This window comes from Manis pentadactyla, chromosome 10 (genome assembly GCF_030020395.1).
Source record: "Manis pentadactyla isolate mManPen7 chromosome 10, mManPen7.hap1, whole genome shotgun sequence".
Lineage (NCBI taxonomy): Eukaryota > Metazoa > Chordata > Mammalia > Pholidota > Manidae > Manis > Manis pentadactyla.
The window spans coordinates 105,503,808-105,528,093 of NC_080028.1; the positions used below are offsets into that span (position 1 = coordinate 105,503,808).

At 40.2% G+C, this 24,286-nt stretch overlaps 1 protein-coding gene across 5 annotated transcripts in view; it reads left to right on the forward strand.

Annotated features, from left to right (window-relative positions):
• The window catches only part of SENP1 (SUMO specific peptidase 1), a 56,210-nt gene that overhangs the window by 26,488 nt on the left and 5,436 nt on the right, over window positions 1–24,286 (forward strand). For all 5 annotated transcript variants that reach the window (XM_036904739.2, XM_057487501.1, XM_036904741.2 and 2 more), the window contains 8 exons: window positions 3,179–3,217; window positions 4,071–4,155; window positions 4,392–4,547; window positions 5,383–5,514; window positions 21,072–21,275; window positions 22,106–22,185; window positions 23,151–23,235; window positions 23,761–23,856. In XM_036904739.2, the coding sequence (XP_036760634.2) occupies window positions 3,179–3,217; window positions 4,071–4,155; window positions 4,392–4,547; window positions 5,383–5,514; window positions 21,072–21,275; window positions 22,106–22,185; window positions 23,151–23,235; window positions 23,761–23,856 (877 nt within the window). The remainder of the gene's footprint in view (window positions 1–3,178; window positions 3,218–4,070; window positions 4,156–4,391; window positions 4,548–5,382; window positions 5,515–21,071; window positions 21,276–22,105; window positions 22,186–23,150; window positions 23,236–23,760; window positions 23,857–24,286) is intronic.

Genomic DNA, 24,286 nt, shown 5'->3' on the forward strand with positions numbered 1-24,286 from the left:
TGATTGGAGGTGAGAGGAAGAGCCATATGGGACCCGGTCACAGGTCTGTGTGGTTCAATCACGGTGTGCATTCACCTTCACAGTCAGTGTTCCTTCTGCCTGGTGCATAGTCCCTACCTCAACCTGTCTATCTAGCAGTAGTCTCTTACCTTTTAAGTCTCAATTCAGATGTGATCTTCTGTATGAAACTTGACCTCTCTGGGACACATCAAGTACTTCTTTCTCTGCACTACTTACATTGCTATGTCTTTGCCATACATGGTGTTACAGTTCAACTGCTAGAGTGATAATGGTATCGGTTTTCCATTGAGAAGATTAGGGATAATAAAATGTTCTTTTTCATCTCAGTTCCTGTATCTTCCACTCTTCTACATGTTCTAAACTTCAGAAACTTTTTAAAAATATCTCTTTGTTATAGTTTCTCTAGGAGACTTACAGTTTGGATTCTTTATTCTTTATACTTTTTTTTATCTTTTTGAGTCAGACCTAGGTTCTTGACTTTTCTAGGCTTCAAATAACTTCAGATGGGTTACTCTTCTGAACCTCAATTTCTGAACCTCAATTAAGAACAAAGAGGCAATCAACCAAGCCTTGGGAGAGTAGGCCCCAACTTCAAAAAGCAGCATTATTCAATCAGCCAGTATAAATACCTTACTGTGGAGTTGTGAAGATTAAATTACAGAGAAAACACTTACAAAAGTGATTCAAATGTAGTATATAAAATTGTATTTCAGATTCTTTCCTGGGAAAAAGTATATCTCATGTAAAGAGCACTTTCAGTTATTTAATGGTTCTTTATTACTAAGTCTGCCTTTCCTTTATGAGAATTTCTCCTCATGATGACTGAAGAATGAGATGGAAGGAGAAATGGTCTGTCAGGTAAAGGCTGATTGACTAATGCTGCTTTTCGAAGTTGGGGCCTACTCTCCCAAGGCTTGGTTGATTGCCTCTTTGTTCTTAATCTCCTTCCACTGCCTCTCAGCTAAGTTCTACCAATGAAAAGCTGTCCTAATTTCCCAGAATATGCCATGCTGTTGTCATGCGTCTGTGCCACCATACATTTTGATTCTTCTGCCAGGAATCCCCTTTCTCTCCTTGTCCACTTGTTAAACTCTTATTTTGCTTTTCAAAATCTGACTCAGATGTTATTTTTCTCTCAGAACATTTCTCTGACTTCTCCAGTTAGCATTAGTCTTCTCCTCTAGGATGTCTGTCCCTGCACTGTGTTCATTACTAATACCTTTGCACTTATCACCTGATGCTTGGGACATGGTGGGTACTTGGTAAATAAGTCTTTGTTAAATAAATGAATTTCCTAGAAAGCCTGAAATACTCTCTTGAATAGCCCAAGTACTCATCTCCATTTGGTTTAATGCTTTGGCTTATGAAAGGTACTTTACAATAGCAGCACAGACTGGAATTTGATTAGAGACATAGCTTGTAATCCTGGCTCTTCAAAGACAGATTATCCTTCTGAACCTCAATTTCCTTTTCTATACATTTATGAGTAATGATTTCTTATTACATATGATACTGGGGTTTAATTAATATGAGGATTATCGTGAGGCTTAACTAATATGTAAAACACATAGAGCAGAGTTTTACCCATAGGGCACTATGAATAGGCTAGGCAGTCATGAATAGTTATAATTACTATTACTATGTGTTTCACTTATGTGAGAAACAACGCATAGTCTCTTTGAAGAGCAAAGAGATTTTGCTTTTCCCTCACATTTTACTTTCCTAAGCCAGCAGATCCCTTGATCTCTTGAAGAGAAGTGCTTGCTCCTTACATTATTCATTTATTCACTAAATGCTGAGTGCCTGCTATGTGTCAAGCACTCACGGTTCTTAGTGCAGAAGACACAGTAGTAAGTACAAAAAACAAAAATTTCTGTCCTCATCAAGTTTATGCCCCAGTCAGGGATACAGACAAAGTTGGAAAGCATGCTCCACTACTGTAAGATTCTGGGTGCTTCTTGCCACCTCTTTGTATTGTGCAATAAATGTGTTCTTACGTTCATTTGTTTTTAGTATCACAGCCTAAGTGGGCCCTCACAGTGCTACCACCGATCTCTGGGCTTTCTCTCTCGGTTATTACATTAGTTGTTCACTGTGCCAAGGGGATAGGCCTTCTCCCTTTATGTTCTCCCCACTACTAACCTCAGTGATATGAGAGAGGCAATAGAATAGCATTTTCATTGCTAAACCCCAGCCTGAAGATAACTGGGATAACAATTCCCAAAAGTTAGGCTGAGGAGCCAGGGATATCCTTGGAGCCCATGTTGGTACCTTCACTAGGACAGATTGTAGAGGCTTAAAACTGAAAGGACTCTGCTCTCCACGTCTTATGTCTGGAGACTAAGTGGAAGTGAAGTAGCTTTGCTCCAAGTCACAGAGCTCACTGGGGACAGCACCAGGAGATCCAGGGCTCTGACCCCCCAGGCTGACTCTTTAGTTACTTGTTCTATGAATCTAGACATTTTCATTGGAAGGTGCTCCATCTTCTTCTGTTTGCTTCTGTGAGAAGTGCTTCAGTGAGGGCTTGGCAAGGAGATGAGAGTTTGAGAAGAGCCAGGGGCTCTGGGACGGACACTATGCCTGTGACTGTGAAGCATCATCCCCATGGGCCACAGTGAGCTGCAGGAATAGAGTAGGTCTCATCTTTGGAACAAAGTCATATTGCTGATTCTCCATCTTGGTTCATCAACTCATTAGCCATTTGATACTATTCTGTGGATGGGTTTTCAGTACTGATAATGATTTAATCAAATAATATTTTGATTCAAGTAGACTGACAAGTCTAAGAACCAGTAAGATTTGATTAAATCAATAATAAATGTCAGTCTGAACCATGTGGAAAGAGGACTCTTCTAGCTTAAAATATTATTTTCACCAGTGATATCCTCTTTCACATCATGTTTGTCTCATACAAGTGCTGAAGCTAATTTCTCTGCTGACCTTTGGGTTATCTTTTTAACAAAAATGTACACAAATGACTCATCTTTATATTCCTTTGGTTCACAGTTAGAGTTATGCAATTTAGGACCTTGTATTTATTATATTCTTATAAAGCATTATTATTAATTATTTATGTCATTGGTTTTGTAGGTGAAATATTTGCATTTTCTTATAAGTCTCCTGTTCATTTGTCACATTTTTCTTTTTCTACCCATAGTCCTGCTTTTTTCCAGGCAGAGCTTTGGATCAAAGAATTGTAAGTTATTATTTCTGGTATCATTTTTTTCTTCTCCAACACTTCCTTTTTCAGCTAGAAGAGATCAAACAATTAGCCAATCACCCTACCTATTTTTAGTCAGTAAAAATTCCGAATTTATATCTATTTACAAAACAACTTTTAAGTTGTTGGATTTTTAAATTTCTTTTGGGGTTGGGACATCTCTATGCTCAGGTTTATTGAATCTATAACCATTATTGTAGCTAAGTTGAATTGGAAAAATATTTCAAAGTTAACTATTGTGTAGAAAGGAAAATAAACACTCTTACTTTCATCTTAATAAAACTAGTTTATTAAGTAATTCTCCTTTCTGGAGTTTGCACAACTTCTGAAAACTTCTGGCCTCCAGTTTCAAGAACTCACTTTGAGTTATCCCCCTGGTCTTGTTGACCCATATAAAAATAGACCCATATTTCTTCCTTTGGGTGATTACACAATATTTGAGTTAAAACCTCAATGATATCTTGCATTATTTTCTCATTTGGGATTCAGTCTCATTTCTAGATTTTTAAAATGAAGATTTGCTTTCTTCATAATCTTAGAAGCATGTTAACAAACAGAAATGCACATTTATAAATATCCACAAAAGTCACTTGTTCATGTTTAGCAACAAAGTAAAAATATTCATCATTTCAGTAAAAGTACTAGGGTAATTTCAATAACACCATATGATTTCACTCTGTCTTAAAATATAACTCTAGTAATGGGTTCATGTAAGGATTTTAGACTTTGTATATGAGGGTTTTATATTTAATGCTCATTGTGTATCAACATTGTGCCTGATGTGAAGAGACTGGCCTGTATTTGTGTCACATTCCTTTTCATTTCCTAGAACTAGTGTTTATGATTCTCGAGCCCGGGAAAGATTGCGCCAGATTGAAGAGCAGAAAGCATTGGCATTACAGCTTCAAAACCAGGTAAAAAAGAGAAAGAAAGAAAGGATAAGATTATAAATAAAGAGCACATACAAGTTGAAAGTAATTTTGAAGGTTATCTGGATTTGGGATCAAAACTGTTGTAATTGCAAGATTGTGTGGTGGCATAGCGCTGTAGGATAGGCAGTATGTGCTCTTAGTCTCTCCAGCCAATGCTCAGTGTACAAAGACAGAGAGTAGATTTCTTATCTTGCTTACTTTGAAGTTCTGTCCTTCAGAGATTACAGGAACAGGAACATACCGTCCATGACTCAGTGGAACTGCATCTTCGCGTACCTCTTGAAAAGGAGGTCCCTATCACTGTCGCCCAGCAAGCAGAAAAAAAAGGTCGTGAATTGACTAACAGTGAAGATGAATTTCCGGAAATCACAGAGGTAAATGACATACTACAAGTTCTTGAACTAGCAAGTATTGTGCTTAGAAAGACTGCTTTGGATGAATCTCAAATGTAAAAGTAATAGAACACCTGGTATTTAAATTGTGTTGCATACGCCTACTTTCATTTGTTCTACACACCAATCTTGACTTTATCTTTAAAGGATTATTGAAAATTGAGGAAAGACTAATGGGTGGCTTTTAGTGACTTCAGTGAACAAGAATTTAATAAATTTGTGTTTCATTTCATGTGCATTTCTACTTAATGCACATGAACAGCAGTAGTAAACTGAGGCTATTTTTTTAAGTAATAAAAACTCAATAAAAATTTGGAAAATATATAAAAATCTATGTACATTTTTAAATAATCTGTTCCTTAGTCCATTCTTCTGTTTCAAAACTGTCATATAGCTGGTGAATACTATCCATTTATTATAGCTGTGTTAGAGCCCATATTTTACAGTAAAAAAATAAAACAAAAAATTTCTAGGATAATGTATCTAAACGATACTACCTTTATTCCCTTACTACCTTTTGGGACAGATTCTACTTCTCAGGAAATCGTTTAGACCAAAGATATAAAATATAATTAGGTCTTCCCATGGACTTAGAAAATTTGATAGAAGAAGGTTATTTCAGACTTTAAGAGTAATATGAAGCAAGGGTCTGAAATGTGCTGAAAAAGAGAAGGACAACAAGATGGAATCAGGGAAAGGAATAGAAACAAAATTGTTCAAAATAAACAGTTGATTAGTGATAAATATAGTGTGGGGACTGTATGAGGCTTGGTGAGAAATCAGGTATGTCTGAACTCTTGTATGCTTGGTTCCCCAGGAAATGGAGAAAGAAATAAAGAATGTATTTCGCAGTGGGAACCAGGATGAAATTCTGAGTGAAGCATTCCGCTTGACCATTACTCGCAAAGATATTCAGACTCTAAACCACCTGAACTGGCTCAATGATGAGGTAACCTTACACCCACTTTAATGTTCATATAGTTAGTGAGCATTCAGTGGAAACTAAATCAAGTCACTACCTCACTGTTTATCAAAGTGTGGTCCTCAGATGACTTGCTTCAGGACCAGCTCTCACAGGCCCCTCCATTCTCTTGAATAAGTATGAAGCAGCGTGGTGCCCAGTGGGATTTTAAACAAACGTCTCAGGTCATTTTTATGCACCTTAAAGTCTAAGAACTGCTATTTACCTTTTAATGTATGGAAGATTTGGATCCTGAGGGAGAGCACATTCACTTAGTGGTGTTCTCATTTTCTTTAAGGCACCTACCCTGCAGTTCATATCTAAGTGAATATTAATTAGCTGCCGTCATTATAGCATGAGGGGGTGCTTGGGATTTCCACTTCCCTTCCTAGCTCTGCATGTTCTAGGTCACCTGGGTTATGAGTACTAAACTTTCTAAAATAGCTGGCATTTATACATGATATTTTTTAAACTGACACTGGAAAAGTTATATTATTATGTATTTTGTGTACTGGGTTTAAAAAAGTTATAGCCCTCAGCTCCTGAGAGTTCTGATTATTTTAAGTAGGTTAATGACACTGTAATCTTTAAACTGATCTCTCCTATTCCTAAACATGTAGGAGTCTGCTTTATTTCAGGAGGATATTTCCACAGCAAAAAAAAAAGAGACCTGGGTGGGACTTATTTCCTAAATACCTGCCTCCTTTCTTAGCCCCATTAGGGACATCCCTATCGGATATTTGGGGTGTACTCAAGCTTCACAGAAAAATTTTAGATTCTCCATATAGTGAGCAGTAGATGCTCTAGATGCCTATAACTTGCTCTCATATGCTTAAGGTCTTCCAAATAACAATTTTGGCTGACATCTTCTGAGCATTTACTTCACATAAGGCACACAGAATTGTAAGTGTTTTTGTGTTCTACTCATGCAATAGTCACCACAACCCTTGGACGTAGTCACTATAGTTTTTATCATGTCTCTTTTATAGAAAAAGAAACCAGACATAGAAAGATCAAGAAACAAGAAACTTGCTAGCAAGTTAGCAGAGCCAGGATTCAGACTCAGGCATTGGGTTTTATCTCTCATGTCATACTGCCTAAGAATATTAAATATTGGATCCTGTCTTAGGACTAGTTGGGTAGAATTTGAGAGCCGTATGTCATGCCCAGCATGTTTTTCTCTGGGGCCAGCTGGACCAGCCAGATTCTCTTTGCCACTGGTCAGTTGATAAGATACAAGTTTCAGAAGTTCACCACACTCTGAATATCTTTGACCATGAATATTAAAGAAGGTGTGTTTTGATACTGTCTGGCATTGGTGTAAACCACCCTTTGCTTCTTTTAGCTCAGTGTACTGATATATTATACATTGGATCAAGCAACAGAAAAACAGAAAACTCACCAAATCAAAGAGCAAAATGAAAATCAAGTCCCGTCAAAAGTGTCCACCAATCATATGTCTTTGATTGGATTGGAGATTAATCTGTAGTTTCTTGCCATAAATGGCCTCCCCCTGCTAAATGCAAAGGGGTCCATTATTCTACAGGGATTGTAGCCCATTTGTGGTAAATTATGCAAAGCCTTCTAGGGGGCAGCAATGAGTAGGATGTGAGCTGAATGCTTGCTGTTTACTACGGCAGTTACCTCAGTGAGAGAGATCCCTCATGGAGGCAGCATTCATCAGGACATATCTTCCCTAGCCCACCAGAGGCTGGATTTTTAAGCAAGCAAAGTTAATGGAAATTACATTATTGAGAAGAGCTGAGGGGAAGGAGAGATTCCTTGTCTCCTTGACCTCCACTACACCTCCTGTAACTTTGCAGGGAGTGCCTGTCTTCTGAGTTCAACATCAGGTTAACCTTGAAGTCAGGTGCCAGTTCATATGTCCGTGATGGTGATGAGAACTGTTTTAAAAAGCACCATTTTCAAAAACCATATGTTTCAGGCTTTTAAAGTTATTGCCCTTGAGAAGCAAACACTCTGATGGAAAATTGGTAGATGTTCTTAAGTATTCATACTCATTTAAAAATACTTACTTCTCTTTCTCAATTGTGAACTCTCAGTCTTCTTTTGCAATAATTTTCCTCTCTTCAATCTTGTTGTTCCCTCAAAGAGATATATTTTCATTAATAACTATCTTTGTGCATCTCCTGTCAGTTTTATAGGCTGCATTAAAACTTTCTCCAAAATAAGGTGACTGACACATTATTCTTACCATTTTATAGACAAAGAATATCAGATCCTGGAAGTGAAAAGGATCAGATTTAGTTTATAAGGAAAATTAAATCCAGAAGTCCCATATTTGGGATGTGTACAGAAAGCCATTAGGCTACCTTTTCTCTAGTCTCTTTCCTAAATGAAGAGTAGGACATAGTGCCTGTTCATATAATAGGCTTCAGACACACTTTCATGAATAGATTTATATATAGATGAATAGCTGAGTTCTGGATAGCTTTAAAGGCCTAATGATTGAAAGGATTGAAATTTTTGCTATAAGAAAATGAAACTTCTCAAAAATGGAATGTGAGAACTGGCTGCCTTGTAAAGAATAAAAAAGGGTGCTGGAAGGCTGATAAGTGAAGAAACATTATAGATGTGGATTTCTATGCTGGGTCTGGTGATTAGTTATTAATAGAAATACCTAATTAAGGGAAGGAGATCAGGGTTAAAGAGAGGAGGAGAATTAGTTGCAAAAGTAGATTGAGAGGGAGGTGCCAAGATGGCGGCATGAGTAGGGCAGCAGAAATCTCCTCCCAAAACCATATATATTTTTGAAAATACAACAAATGCAACTATTCCTAGAAGAGAGACCAGAAGATACTCTACAACAGCCAGGCTACATCTACATCTGCAAGAACTCAGCACCTCATGAAGGGGGTAAGATACAAGCTGCTGCCCAGTGGGACCCGAGCGCGCCCCTCACCCCTGCTCCCCTGCGGGAGGAGAGGAGTCGGAGCGGGGAAGGAGTGGGAGCCCAGGACTGCTGAACACCCAGCCCTAGTCATCTGCACTGGGAGCGCAGACACACATTGCATGGTGTGCTGAATATTAGGGAAACAAAACAGTAAGATCTGTGAGCGGGTCCCCACAGCCGGTGCCCCTGGGACAAAAGAAAAGCGAGTGCTTTTTGAAAGTCTTAAAGGGACAGGGACCCCACAGCTAGACGGAAGCGTCCCAGCACACTCGGCTGAGCAGCCAGAAATCACAGGGAACTTTGGGCGCCCTAACCCCCTGGGCAGTAGCGCAGCTCTGAAGCCCCTCATGGCGATAAACAGCCTCCCGTCCATTCCCCCTCTAGCATGGCCCTGCCATAGCAGGGGAGCAGCCTGGGAGCAGTCACACCCACAGCAACTGCCCAGAGCCTCCTCTGCAGCTGCCCCAGCCAGACTCAGAGACCCCACCAATGCGCAGCTGCCTGACACAGAGGAAGCCGGGACAAGGTGCGAAGGATCGCTGTTCTCGCAGGAGAGCACACCCGGCGCGCCTGCCCCTCCCCATAGGGCTCTGAGCTGCCCCGCCTGCAGCGGCTCAGGAAATAAAACTGGAAGCTGCTCCCCATGTGCAGGTAACTGGCACAGGCAGCGGAGAAGGGCAAGGCACAGGAAGGGTCATTGTTCTCCCAGCTGACACACGTGCCAACTGCCTATGACTACCTCTATCGCCATGAAAAGGCAGAAGAATTTGATCCAGTCCAGAATTACCCAGGCAACCGCTTACAGGGAGCCTGGGGAGATAGATTTAACCAATCTTCCCGAAAAAGAATTCAAAATAAAGGTCATAACCATGCTGATGGACCTGCAGAGAAATGCAAGAGCTTAAGGATCAAGTTAGGAGGGAAAATACATAAATAAAACAATCTCTGGAAGGACTTAAGAGTAGACTGGATGAGGTGCAAGAGGCTGTTAAAGGAATGGCAATTAGAGAACAAGAACACAGAGAAACTGAGGCAGAGAGAGAGAAAAGGATCTCCAGGAATGAAAGAATATTAAGAAAACTGTGTGACCAATCCAAACGGAACAATATTCACATTATAGGGGTACCAGAAGAGGAAGAGAGAGAAAAAGGGATAGAAAGTGTCTTTGAAGAAATAATTGCTGAAAACTTCCCCAAACTGGGGGAGGAAATAGTCTCTCAGACCATGGAAGCCCACAGAACTCCCAACACAAAGGACCCAAGGAGGACAACACCAAGACACATAATAATTAAAATGGTAAAGATCAAGGACAAGGACAGAGTATTAAAGGCAGCCAGAGGGAGAAAAAAGGACCCACCTCTACAAAGGAAAACCCATCAGGCTCTCATCAGACTTCTCAACAGAAGCCTTACAGGCCAGAAGAGAATGGCATGATATATTAAATGCAATGAAACGGAAAGGCCTAGAACCAAGAATACTGTATCCAGCACGATTATCATTTAAATATGAAGGAGGGATTAAACAATTCCCAGACAAGGAAAAGTTGAGGGAATTTGACTCCCACAAACCACCTCTACAAGATATTTTAAAGGAGCTGCTCTAGATGGAAGTACTCCTAAGGCTTAAATAGATGTCACCAGAGAAAATAAAATCACACCAAAGAAAGCAGACCAACCAAATACTAACTAAAGGCAAAAAATAAAATCAACTCACAAAAGCAGTCAAAAGAAACACAAAAGAGTGCAGAATAAGACACCTAACATATAAAGAATGGAGGAGGAGGAATAAGAAGGCAGAGAAATAAAGAATCATCAGACTGTATTTATAATAGCTTAATAAGCAAGTTAAGTTAGACAGTTAGATAGTAAAGAAGCTACCCTTGAACCTTTGGTAACCACGAATCTAAAGCCTGCAATGGCAATAAGTACATATCTTTCAATAATCACCCTAAATGTAAATGGATTGAATGCACCAATCAAAAGACACAGAGTAATAGAATGGATAAAAAAGCAAGACCCATCTATATGCTGCTTACAAGAGACTCACCTCAAACCCAAAGACATACACAGACTAAATGTCAAGGGATGGAAAAAGATATTTCATGCAAACAATAGGGAGAAAAAAGCAGATGTTGCAGTACTAGTATCACACAAAATAGACTTCAAAACAAAGAAAGTAACAAGAGATAAAGAAGGACATTACATAATGATAAAGGGGTCAGTCCAACAAGAGGATATAACCATTATAAATATATATGCACCCAACACAGGAGCACCAACATATGTGAAACAAATACTAACAGAATTAAAGGAGGAAATAGAATGCAATGCATTCATTTTAGGAGACTTCAACACACCACTCACTCCAAAGGACAGATCCACCAGATAGAAAATAAGTAAGGACACAGAGGCACTGAACAGCACACTAGAACAGATGGACCTAATAGACATCTACAGAACTCTACACCCAAAAGCAGCAGGATACACATTCTTCTCAAGTGCACATGGAACATTTTCCAGAATAGACCACATACTAGGCCACAAAGAGCCTCAGTAAATTCAAAAAGATTGAAATTCTACCAACCAACTTCTCAGACCACAAAGGTATAAAACTGGAAATAAATTGTACAAAGAAAATAAAAAGCTTCACAAACATATGGAGGCTTAACAATGCGCTCCTAAATAATCAGTGGATCAATGCCCAAATTAAAATAGAGATCAAGCAATATATGGAGACAAATGACAACAACAGCACAAAGCTCCAACTTCTGTGGGATGAAGCGAAGGCAGTTCTAAGAGGAAAGTATATAGCATTCCAGGCATATTTAAATAAGGAAGAACAATCCCAAATGAATAGTCTAACGTCACAATTATTGAAATTGGAAAAAGAAGAACAAATGAGGCCCAAAGTCAGCAGAAGGAGGGACATAGTAAAGATCAGAGAAGAAATAAATAAAATTGAGAAGAATAAAACAATAGAAAAAATCAGTGAAACCAAGAGCTGGTTCTTTGAGAAAATAAACAAAATAGATAAGCCCCTAGCCCGACTTATTAAGAGAAAAAGAGAATCTACACACATCAACAGAATCAGAAACAAGAAAGGAAAAATCACAATGGACCCCACAGAAATACAAAGAATCATTATTGAATACTATGAGAATCTATATGCTAACAAGCTGGAAAACCTAGAAGAAATGGACAACTTCCTAGAAAAATACAACCTTCCAAGACTGACCAAGGAAGAAACAAAATCTAAACAGACCAATTACCAGCAATGAAATTGAAACGGTAATCAAAAAACTACCCAAGAGCAAAACCCCCAAAGCCAGATGGATTTACCATGAAATTTTATCAGACATACAGATAAGACCTAATACCCATTCTACTTAAAGTTTTCCAAAAAATAGAAGAGGAGAGAATACTTCCAAACTCATTTCATGAAGCCAGCATCACTCTAATACCAAAACCAGGCAAAGACCTCACCAAAAAAGAAAATTACAGACCAATATCCCTGATGAACATAGATGCAAAAACACTCAACAAAATATTAGCAAACCGAATTCAAAAATACATCAAGAGGATCATACACCACAACCAAGTGGGATTCATCTCAGGAATGCAAGGATGGTACAACATTTGAAAATCCATCAACATCATCCACCACATCAACAAAAAGAAGGACAAAAACCACATGATCATCTCCATAGATGCTGAAAACGCATTTGACAAAATTCAACATCCATTCATGAAAAAAACTCTCAACAAAATGGGTATAGACGGCAAGTACCTCAACATAATAAAAGCCATATACGACAAACCCACAGCCAACATCATACTTAACAGCAAAAAGCTTAAAGCTTTTCCTTTAAGATCGGGAACAAGGCAGGGATGCACACTCTCCCCACTGTTATTCAACATAGTACTGGAGGTCCTAGCCACGGCAATCAGATAAAACAAAGAAATACAAGGAATCCAGATTGGTAAAGAAGTCAAACTGTCACTATTTGCAGATGACATGATATTGTACATAAAAAACCCTAAAGACTCCACTCCAAAACTACTAGGACTAATATCTGAATTCAGCAAACTTGCAGGATACAAAATTAATACACAGAAATCTCTTGCTTTCCTATACACTAACAATGAACTAGCAGAAAGAGAAATCAGGAAAGCAATTCCTTTCACAATTGCATCAAAAAGAATAAAATACCTAGGAATAAACCTAACCAAGGAAGTGAAAGACCTATACCCTGAAAACTATAAGACACTCTTAAGAGAAATTAAAGAAGACACTAACAAATGGAAACTCATCACATGCTCTTGGCTAGGAAGAATTCATATTGTCAAAATGGCCATCCTGCCTAAAGCAATCTACAGATTCTATGCAGTCCCTATCAAAATACCAACAGCATTCTTCAATGAACTGGAACAAGTAGTTCTAAAATTCATACAGAACCACTAAAGACCCCAAATAGCCAAAGCAATCCTGAGAAGGAAAAATGAAGTGGGGGGGATCTTGCTTACCAACTTCAAGCTCTACTACAAAGCCACAATAATAAAGGCAATTTGGTACTGGCACAAGAACCGAGCCACAGACCAGTGGAACAGAATAGAGACTCCAGATATTAAACCAAACATATATGGTCAATTAATGTATGATAAAGGAGCCATGGACATACAATGGGGAAATGACAGCCTCTTCAACAGCTGGTGTTGGCAAAACTGGACAGCTACATGTAAGAGAATGAAACTGGATCATTGTCTAACCCCATACACAAAAGTAAATTTGAAATGGATCAAAGACCTGAATGTAAGTCATGAAGCCATAAAACTCTTAGAAAAAAATATAGGCAAAAATCTCTTGGACATAAACACGAGGGACTTCTTCATGAACATATCTCCCTGAGCAAGAGAAACAAAAGCAAAAATGAATAAGTGGGACTATATCAAGCTGAAAAGCTTCTGTACAGCAAAGGACACCATCAACAGAACAAAAAGGCATACTACAGTATGGGAGAATATATTCATAAATGACAGATCCGATAAAGGATTGACATCCAAAATATATAAAGAGCTCACACACCTCAACAAACAAAAAGCAAATAATCCAATTAAAAAATGGTCAGAGGAGCTGAACAGACAGTTCTCCAGAGAAGAAATCCAGATGGCCAACAGACAGATGAAAAGATGCTCCACATTGCTAGTCATCAGAGAAATGCAAATTAAAACCACAATGAGATATCACCTCACACCAGTAAGGATCACCACCATCCAAAAGACAAACAACAACAAATGTTGGCAAGGTTGTAGAGAAAGGGGAACCCTTCTACACTGCTGGTGGGAATGTCAATCAGTTCAACCATTGTGGAAAGCAGTATGGATGTTCCTCAAAAAACTCAAAATAGAAATACCATTTGACCCAGGAATTCCACTCCTAGGAATTTACCCTAAGAATGCAGGAGCCCAGTTTGAAAAAGACATATGCACCCCTATGTTTATCGCAGCACTATTTACAATAGCCAAGAAATGGAAGCAACCTAAGTGTCCATCAGTAGATGAATGGATAAAGAAGATGTGGTACATATACACAGTGGAATATTATTCAGCCATAGAAGAAAACAAATCCTACCATTTGCAACAACATGGATGGAGCTAGAGGGTATTATGCTCAGTGAAATAAACCAGGTGGAGAAAGACAAGTACCAAATGATTTCACTCATCTGTGGAGTATAAGAACAAAGGAAAACTGAAGGAACAAAACAGCAGCAGACTCACAGAACCCAAGAATGGACTAACAGTTACCAAAGGGAAAGGGACTGGGGAGGATGGGTGGGAAAGAAGGGATAAGGGGAAAAAGGGGCCTTATGATTAGCACACATAATGTAGCGGGAGGACACGGGAAAGGCAGTATATACAGAGAAGACAAGTAGTGACTCTATAGCATTGTACTATGCTGATGGACAGTTACTGTAATGGGATATGTGGGGGGGACTTGATAATAGGGGGAGTCTAGTAACCATAATGTTGTTCAAGTAATTGTACATTAATGATATAAAAAAAAGTCAAGGTAAATGCAACTAAATAAATAAATAAATAAATAAATAAATAAATAAAAATGGCTTACCTGAAAAAAAAAATACATGAGATAGGCCTAACAGTAGGTTAGACACTACAGAAGAAAAAAATTAGTGATGAAGATATAGCTATGGGAACCATCCAAATAAAATACAGGAAAAGGCTGAAGAAAGATGAGCATCAGCGAGCTGTGGGACAGTATCAAGCAGGCAGCATATGGTCGGAGCCCCAAAAGGAAAGGGGCATTGTGAGTGGTGTCAGATGGAGTGTTTGAAGAGATAAAGGTGGAATACTTTCCAAATTTAGAAATTTATGTAGACGGATCTAAGAAATTCAGCATGCCCCAAGTAGAAGAAATGCACACTAAAATGTATAATAATCAAATTCCTGAAAACCAGTGATAAGGAGAAAAATAGTAAAGGCAACCAGAGGAAAAGGGACACATATACAGAGGAACAAAGATCTGTCAGAAACCGTAGAGGCCAGAAGACAATCTTTAAAGTACTGAAGCGGGGAAGAATTGTCAACCCACATTCCGCATCCAGCAAATACTCTCTCAGAAAAAATAAGGCTATGCTTTTTCAGAAAAACAAAGGCTGAGATAATTCATCACCATCAGGCCTTTACTATGAGAACTATTAAAGGATATTTTTTAGGCAGAAGAAAAATAATATGAGATAGGAATTTCAGTTTACACAAAGGAATGAAGAGCTCTCATTTTTTAATATCTGTGAAAAATGATTGGCTAGTTAAATCAGAAATAAAGCAACATAGTCTGGGTTTTATAACATGTACAAGTAAAATATATGACAATCATAACAAAAGGGGAATGGAAGCACATAAGGTTATTACACAGTACATGAAATGATAAATGTTATACGAGGATAGACTATGATAAGTTAAAGGCAGGTAAATTCTCAAGCAACCACTAAAAAGAACCCAAAGCGATATATAGTTAATAAGCCAATAATGGAGGTAAAATGGAATTTAAAAATAGTCAATCCAAAGGAAGGCAGGAAAAGAAGAAAAAAGATCCAAAAAACAGATGGGACAAATTGAACAAAAGAGCATGGTGGTTAGATTTGAACCCAGCCATATCAATGATCACATTGAATGTAAATGATCTAACCCTGCAGGTCCAGTAGAAATATAATGTGAGCCACAAACATGATTCTAAATTTAAAATGTAGATTGGGTAAAAGTAATTTTAATAATATATTTTAATCCAAAATGTGTCATTTTGGCATGTAATAAACACTAAAATATTATTCGTTTTTTCCCTTCTTATGCAAGGAAAACCTGTTCCCTCTGCTAGGTTTGTATAGTTGGGCTTATGCTTTGCGAGCTGTTTCCTCTCTTTACTGAGCATCACTTAAATTCAGCTGCTCTTTGGAAACAATCAGACAGCTGTGGCCACTACCAATTCCCCATTTCAGTCCGAGATCTGTTATGAAAGTCAGGATGCCAGAGAAAGAGTTCTGTACTGTGTACTCTGTACTCCTCTTTAAAATGTGGCGTGCATTTTATATTTACAGCACGTTTATGCTTGCTGCACAGTTTGGATTAGCCGTAGTTCAGCTGCCAGTAGCCACCTTTGGCGAGGGCTACCATACTGGCCAGTACAGATTAAACATCCAGGTCAAAGGTGGAGATTGTCAGGTTGGGTAAAAAAATCTGTCTATAAGAAACCTGTTTTAATGTGAAAACATAGGTTAAAAGTGAAAGGTGGATAGGATCCTGGAAGGAAAATAGATCTAGGAAATGCCGCTTTATCCTGTGTCTCCACATGGACTGGGGCACATCGTTTTGCTCTAATATACATGAATGAATTGAAAAAATAGCAAGCAGTCATGTTTTTTCACTGGTTCTGTTTTGTAAACCCATGTTAATTCCTGCCAGTTTTTTTCAAAATGCAAAAGCATTAGACTGTTAGAATACTGTGTTTCTGACTTTACTGGCTAGGGAAAAACTGAGGAGAAAACTCACAACAAATATGGAGAGGGAAGGAGTGTGGGAGGAATGGAGGGAGAATCCACACAGCAGACTGTAGCTGCAGTGATGACACAGCCCACCAAGCAGCCTGGTGACTCATGTCAGAAGCCTTATCTCCGAAAGGAAAGTGGTGTCTGTGGTGTCTTTCAGCCATTCAGCATCACAGTCGCCCTGAGTATAGACAGAATTTGATGCTGGAGAAGAAAGAAAGATGTTTAAGGGATATAACAAGATCCAAAAGTAGGATCTGGAATCACAGTACAGAACTCTTTCTCTGGCATTCTGACTTTCATAACAGATCTCGGACTGAAATGGGGAATTGGTAGTGGCCACAACTGTCTGATTATTTCCAAAGAGCAGTTGAATTTAAGTGATGCTCAGTAAAGAGAGGAAACAGCTTGCAAAGCATAAGCCCAACTATACAAACCTAGCACAGGGAACAGGTTTTCCTTGCATAAGAAGGGAAAAAACTAGGCAAAATTAGGTAAATTAGTTAGGCACATTCCATGGTCCTACCATAAGCTGTGATATAAAATACGGAATAAAATCAGAATAGAGGTTTTAGTGTTTTTAACATGGCTCATTGGCAGATTCTACACCATTATAGTTTACTTCCTTAAAGTGTTTTTTAACAGAACTAGCCCTTTTGATAAACTAGGAATTTATGTAAGGTCACAGGGAAAATAGTAAGGTAACTTTGTCATCACTCTAAAAATAGGTGTGTCCTGCCTGCCTTTTTTTAAAGCTTGAGCAGTAATTCTGATAACTTATTACTTGAACTTGCATTTGATAAAAATTCTGGGTCCATGTTCACAGTGAGGGGTGCAATCAATACACAGAGCTTACCTGAGGTCTTCCCTCCTGGTTTCTGTCATACTGTTAGGTCAGGTTTGTGGTGACTGATCTTCTGACTCATAATGTGTAAGTGCTGCTGCTTGCTTAGTCTTTTGGACTTTGCCATTGACAAGGGTACACTTTTATAAAAATCAGAATAGGGAGTTCAAGGTGAAAATCTAAAAATGACGGTTTTTCCCTCAAAGTTGTCTTGGTCTCTGCTCAGAAGCACTATAATGCCCAGGACTTTTAGAACATAATTTTTCTATGCCAACTAGAAGGGCTCAGAATGTAAAATTGGGAAGGTTTAAAAATCAAGACTTTACTGTTAGTAAAATATTTTACTTCTTAATGCATAAGAAAACAATGGTTTGGCTGGTTTACTGGGCAAGAAGGAGATACAAATAGCAGTGGTCATTTATGTCGTTGTGGTAAGTACAGGAAAAGGACTGAGTCCTTAGTTTGAAAGCATTGTAGGGGTTTTATTTTAAAGAGAACATTTTTTCAACTTTAGCCTGGCAGCTCTTGAAGTAAAATCACAAAGGAACAAGATACTGTAAACAACCATCCCATCCCCAAACAGGACTGCATAGACAAGCAGGCGCTCACGGCTGAGGCTGTGGAGGCAGTGGACAGAGGCGAGCACAGGCCCCCGTCAAGTGACAGGCAGACAGCGCTGGCAGTGTTGAGGTGCTGGGGGACCAGCAAGACAGGCTATAGGCACAGAGTTGATTTACTGCACTTAGTGCCTAGGGAACTCAAAGGGAGCTCCAGGGCTTCTGCAGCTGAGAGCGCTGTGTGCAGAAAGGCTCTCACCATAGGAAGAGGGGACCCTTGTCTTCATAGAAAACAAGAAAATGCTGTGACCATCACTGCTTCTCTTTCATCTAAACACTGTGATCCCTTCTCTCATTTCTTTTCCTTCATCTTCAGCTCTCTGTGAGGTGACATGCAGGATTATTTTTCTTCTCTAACTCCTAGCTTGCTTTTTTGGTATTTTGTCTTGGCTGAACTATGGCAGTTTTCGTCATGTGGACAGAGTAATAGCTGAAAAACTGCAGAGACTTGGATCTAAATTCTGCCTCAGATGTTAGATTACACATCCTTAGTTAATGGGCGGGAACACTGAGGCCACCAATCTCCCTGCTGCTGGCATACAGGGGAAATGAAAAAGAGCCCAGATCCTTCCTTAGAGCTAATTAACAAGCTGACTTTGGAGGAGCCTGTTTCCCTCTCAGCAGAGAAACCTTGGCCAAATCAGTGGAGGAGGGATTCTCTAAGGAAACAATGTGATATCTTGGTCACCAGGTCTCTTCCTACAGCTGGGTTGGACTTTAGCTTTATAGTCCACTCTATATAGTCTACTCAAAATAAAAAGTAAAATAAAATAATAAACCAAATGCTCAGGCTATGTTAGAGCAGCAGACTTCATTGTTTCTGGAACTCTTTCTTCCTGAAGAACAGGATAGCCCTGTGTAGCCTGCCCCCCATCGACATCATGCTTTTTTACTTCAGGGTAACGATCCCAGATCTCACATATGGTATCTGGAGGAGATGTGTCTGCAGGACTTTGTGTGCTTGGCTGTCCTTGTCTCTTTGCCTGGCTCCTTCCACCTCTCGTTGAGTCCTTACTGCCTATATAACTTGTCTGCCCTGAGGAAGGTTTGGCTTACAGGACTGGCAAAGAGGTCATCAGCCTGTTCACTTTACCCCTTGAATTGACTGCTTTAGCTTCATAACATGGCTCATACTATGGGATGAACAGAAGAATCCCAGAGGACTTGATCACTTCTTGCTGATTTTCTGTCACAGAGAATGTGGTTTGTAGCCTAGGAATCTGTGCTTCCATGGCAGGTCCTCCTGCGTTCCTGGCTGCCTTCACAGGCATCTTTTAGCACCATTATCCTTGGGCAGCTAGATTAAAAACCTAGGTTTGAGAAATCTATAATCCTAATTGTGTCAATCAATCATTGAAATAACTGTGCTCTATCTATTGGGCATCACACTAGGCAGAAAACTAGCCACAGCCCAAGTCCTCTGGGCCTGCTGGGCCGCAGAACAGTGCCTTTCTTCAGTCCTGCCCTTTCCCCACCTCCCTCAGAGCTCTGCCTCTGCGAGTGTGGTTTCCCATCCAAAGGCCCTTTCTCTAGTCCAGACGCGCTCCAGCGTTCCTGGCGGTCTTCCCTGCTGCCTGCCCATGTAGTTGCCTGCTCTTGGGCAGTAGCTCATTGCTCTGGCATCCTAGTGGGTAAATATTTGTCAAAGGACGGGGGCATTTTCCCATTCCCCAAAAAGCATTCTGAAAAATGTGCCTGTTTTCTTAGTCATATTTCCAAACTTTGGATCAGTTAGCCCATTCATTCCTTGTAGTTGACAAACACTGGCCTGGCCTCCACTGGCCACATAAGTAAGTGTGCCATAACTTTAAAGCTTCAGTACCAAGGAGTCCCAGACCAAACGGAACATAGATGACATCGTCGCTGTTAGAGAGCACATTGTCTCGTGAACAGGGAGAGTCCCATAGGTCCCACATCAAGCGCTTTGACATTCCTCTCACTCATGCTTGATACTGAAGGCGCCAGTGGAATCAGCAGAGCTGAGGCAGCTAACCACAGCGGCTCCTGGGGAGCCCTTGCCTCTCCATGTTTGTGACTCTGCTTTCAGGTCCCATGCAGTGTGGCCTCTGTGCCGCGTCCTTGTGTGCCTCTCCAGAGGCCACCCCGCTGCCTGCCATCAGGTCTCTGAAGCCGTTGGGGGCCTAGCCTGTCGCTCAGCTCTCCTTGAGACTGAAACAGTTTGCCTCCGCAGGGTGAGGTTGAAAGGCAGTCTTTGCCATGGTCAGCATTTTCTGTCTTTGTGCAAAGCCAGGTGACCCATATGTAAGATTGGACTACAGATCTTAGCTTTACTAACGCTGGACTCTTAACTGAGCTCAGGATTTACTTAAATGCTCACACAGCTCTCATGAGAGTAGCTGTTGATGTGCCTGTTAAACTGTTTGCTCTCCTTCCTTTCCCTTCTCTAAGGCTCACCTTCTAGCATCATTTCCTCCTCTTTCTTCAGTTTTTTACTTAATCCTCAGTCTTCTACAAGTCTGGCCAGCATCTGCCCATATGTACCTCAAGCCCCGTTATGTGTGTGTGTGCATGCGTGTATGTGTGTGTATATTTGTGTACACATATGTTTATGTGTGCACATAATGTGTGTACATATGTACATACATATGTACCTCAAGCCCCGTTGTGTGTGTGCATGTGTGTATGTGTGTGTATTTGTGTACATATATGTTTATGTGTGCACATTATATGTGTACATATGTACATATGCATGTAATGTATGCGTGTACATCACTTTTTCTATTTTCACTATTTATAACCACTCCATCCCTCCTCCCTTCTAGTCAGAATTTGGCATGAGACATGGAGCTGAGACAGACCCATCAGCTTCACACAGGTGAGCCAGGCCTTCGTGGGGCCACGGCCACCCCCTGTTCAGGCTGTCGATAGATGCTTTTCCGTGTGGCTCCTAATACTGGTGGTTACTAGCCGGGCCACATCACGAGAAAAAGGACCGTGATAGGCCACATCCTCAGTCACCATACATACTGAAATCTTAATTGATTAGGAAATAACAACATGCTTTGCGATGGAACACCTGCTTTTCCTTTATATGGCACACCAATTTTGAAAGGCCTGAGTGTCTATTTTAATACATATGATTTCTTCCCACAGATCATCAATTTCTATATGAATATGTTGATGGAGCGAAGTAAAGAGAAAGAATTGCCAAGTGTGCATGCGTTTAATACCTTTTTTTTCACTAAGTTAAAAACGGCTGGTTATCAGGCAGTGAAACGTTGGACAAAGAAAGTGGATGTATTTTCTGTTGACATTCTTTTGGTGCCCATTCACCTAGGAGTGCACTGGTGTCTTGCTGTGAGTACTTCTCCTGTTTTTGATACAATTTAAAATACATGATGTATTTTACAGAAAGTAGTGAGCAGTGGTCCTACATTCACACCGGATGATAGAGTAATACTTAGTTCGCTGAAAACTGGATAGATTAACGAACTTGCTGTCAAGAGTGGGAGATAACTGTACTTTGGAATTTCCAAACTGAAATTCCTTTGCTGGAAATATTTAAAAAGAAGTTATAAGGTCCAAGCAGTGTCAAGGCCAGGCATGGGGAGAAAGTGACCTTTTAATGATGCTGCCAATTCAGATTCTGCAATGATTCTTTTCTGCCTAATTGTGACTTAGCTTTGCATACTTGGTAGTTTAGTATTTTTTTAATGATGCTAAGAACATGGATATAGTAGCTTACTGTATTAACAAAAGTATAAGAATTATTTCACAATCTATTTTAAATTACATTTGAAAAGTATAAAGCCAAAAGGAAATTCTCCAGGTAAAGAAACAAGACCCAGGATCTGTTACCATCTTTTTGGAACTGTGTGGAAATCATCTCGCTCAGCTAACATTCTGTGTAGAGCACATTGTGTCTTCAGTGTTGCCCATGTTGCAGATGGAGAGCCCGAATGCTAGGAAAAGGTTTCAGGGCAGTAAATGGGACCACCCGTTACTCGGCCCCCATAATAGTTCTATGTAAATAGTCTCCTGTTCCTCTTTCTTCTGTGGATTAAGCATCAGTCAAACTTTTCATGATCTCATTGGAAATCTGGCAAAAAGTTCCAAGTTCCAGGGAAGGGAAAAGCTGAGAAACCCGTTTTCTTTACTTTATAAACACACAGATTTTCTATTCCCAGGTTGTGGACTTCAGAAAGAAGAATATTACCTATTATGACTCTATGGGTGGGATAAACAATGAGGCCTGCAGGATCCTTTTGTAAGTAAGGAGTTGAGAACAGAAGAGTTTGGTGTTGGGTATGTGTTGTATTTTTCCAGCTATTGAATTCAGTTCTTTGGTACTGTCAATGAAGTGATTAATAAAGGAAGTCTTCATAGTAAGAAGGGATATTATATATTTAAGCAAGTTTTATAATACCAAAAATATGCTCCAATGGGGACAATTACTGTCCCAGGGCACTAAAATATAGCATAGATAGATAGATAGATAAATGGATAGATAGATAGATAGATAGAGAGAGAGAGAGATTGATTAGATAGATAGATGAACCACGTAGAAATCATCTAATCCAACCTTCTGATTCTTCAGATAAAGAAGCCACGCCCCACCGAGTGGCTGTGGTTTGCTTGGGTCCTACTAGTTAGCGACTCAGTGGGGAGCCAGAATGCAAGGCTCTTTATCTGCACCTGTTTCCCTTTCCAAAATGCCTGTTCCTCACTATACTGCTCTGGTGGCCAGGAGGAGGTAGGTTCCAGGATGGTGAGCAGTTAAGAAGAGTGCTCTGTACGAGGTGTGCACTCAACAGATTGTTGATTTAGATTGAATTTTCAGAGAAGAGAGAATCAAGACTAAAAATCTTCATATTGCTAGAATCAAATATCTTCATATTGCTAGAGAAACATTCTTCCATTAGACTGAGTTCTAAAAGAATATATAAACCAAGGGAAAGAGTCAAAACTGGTCCTTGGGAGGAACAGTAGGTAGAAGGAGGCTGGGTATCAGAGGCAGAGGTCCTGCTTCTCTTAGGGTGACAGGGTAGGCATGAACTGTGGGAGCCCCAAAGGCAGCCTGGCACTCCAGAGATCCCCCCGCCTCCAGCACTGTATACTGTTTCTCCAGAGGTGCAGCTGAAAATTCTTCCCGAAGATTGTCAGCCCCACTGTTAGGGTGGTAGGTGCCATCAGTGTTCCCCACAGCTCATCTCATTCTCCTAATTCCTTTAGGCAATATTTGAAGCAAGAAAGCATTGACAAGAGAAGGAAAGAGTTTGACACCAATGGCTGGCAGCTCTTCAGCAAGAGAAGCCAGGTACCTTTCCTCTTAGGGAGATGGACATCATGAGGTTCAGATATTTGGGAAGGAAAGGGAAGGGTTTTACTGCCTGATTCCCAGGGACCTTCTGTCATAGTGTCTAGCCGGACTTCAGCTTGGCTGTTTGGTTTCTCCGAGAAGGTAGAGTAAACTCTCTGGGAAAACTGGGAGTGTATTTCTTATGGAGAAGTAGGTTTTCTAAATGTCCAGCTATTTGCTAAGCTTTTCACTCCTGTGGGAAATGTTTGCTGATTGGCCCTTGTGGAGGGACCAGGTTTTACATCTTTATGTGTCATGGAAGCTTAAGGTAGTCTGCTATATAATAAATATGAAGGACACAGGCCTGACTGGGATGCTCTATTTTCTTGTCTGAGTTGTTCTGAGTGGGGGTGGGGGAGGGTCATCTCTTCAAAACTCAGGGAAACCTGTTAAATTTATATCCTTTGGTTCTTATGTATAAATCGAATAAGGAGGAAGGAAGCTTGGAAAGATGTCACCCTTTTGCTGTTTTTCGTCCTTCAGGAAATCCCACAGCAGATGAATGGAAGTGACTGTGGCATGTTTGCCTGCAAATATGCTGACTGCATTACCAAAGACAGACCCATCAGCTTCACACAGGTGAGCCAGGCCTTTGTGGGGCCACGGCCACCCCCTGTTCAGGCTGCTGATAGATGCTTCTCCACGTGGCTCCTAATACTGGTGGTTACTAGCTGGGCCACATCACAAGAGAAAGGACCATGATAGGCCACATCCTCAGTCACCATACATCACCTGTTGCAGTCACAGAGTCCTGGTGAGCAGCAGAGCCGCCTTCTCTGCTCATCTCCCCCACCTGCCTCAGACCCTGTAGGAGACAGAGACCGGGGCCAGAGCCAGGTTTCTTCAGTGCCCTTTATTTGGCCAGCAGCGAGGCTGTGGGGCAGGTCACACCCTGACTACCTAGCGTAGTTTGTCTGCTACCCTCCTTCCTACCCTTCACTTGGTGCAGCTGGTCAGTCTTCTCTTAATTTGTGATATATTTCTGTCCATGTGGTCTGTCACTTTTGTC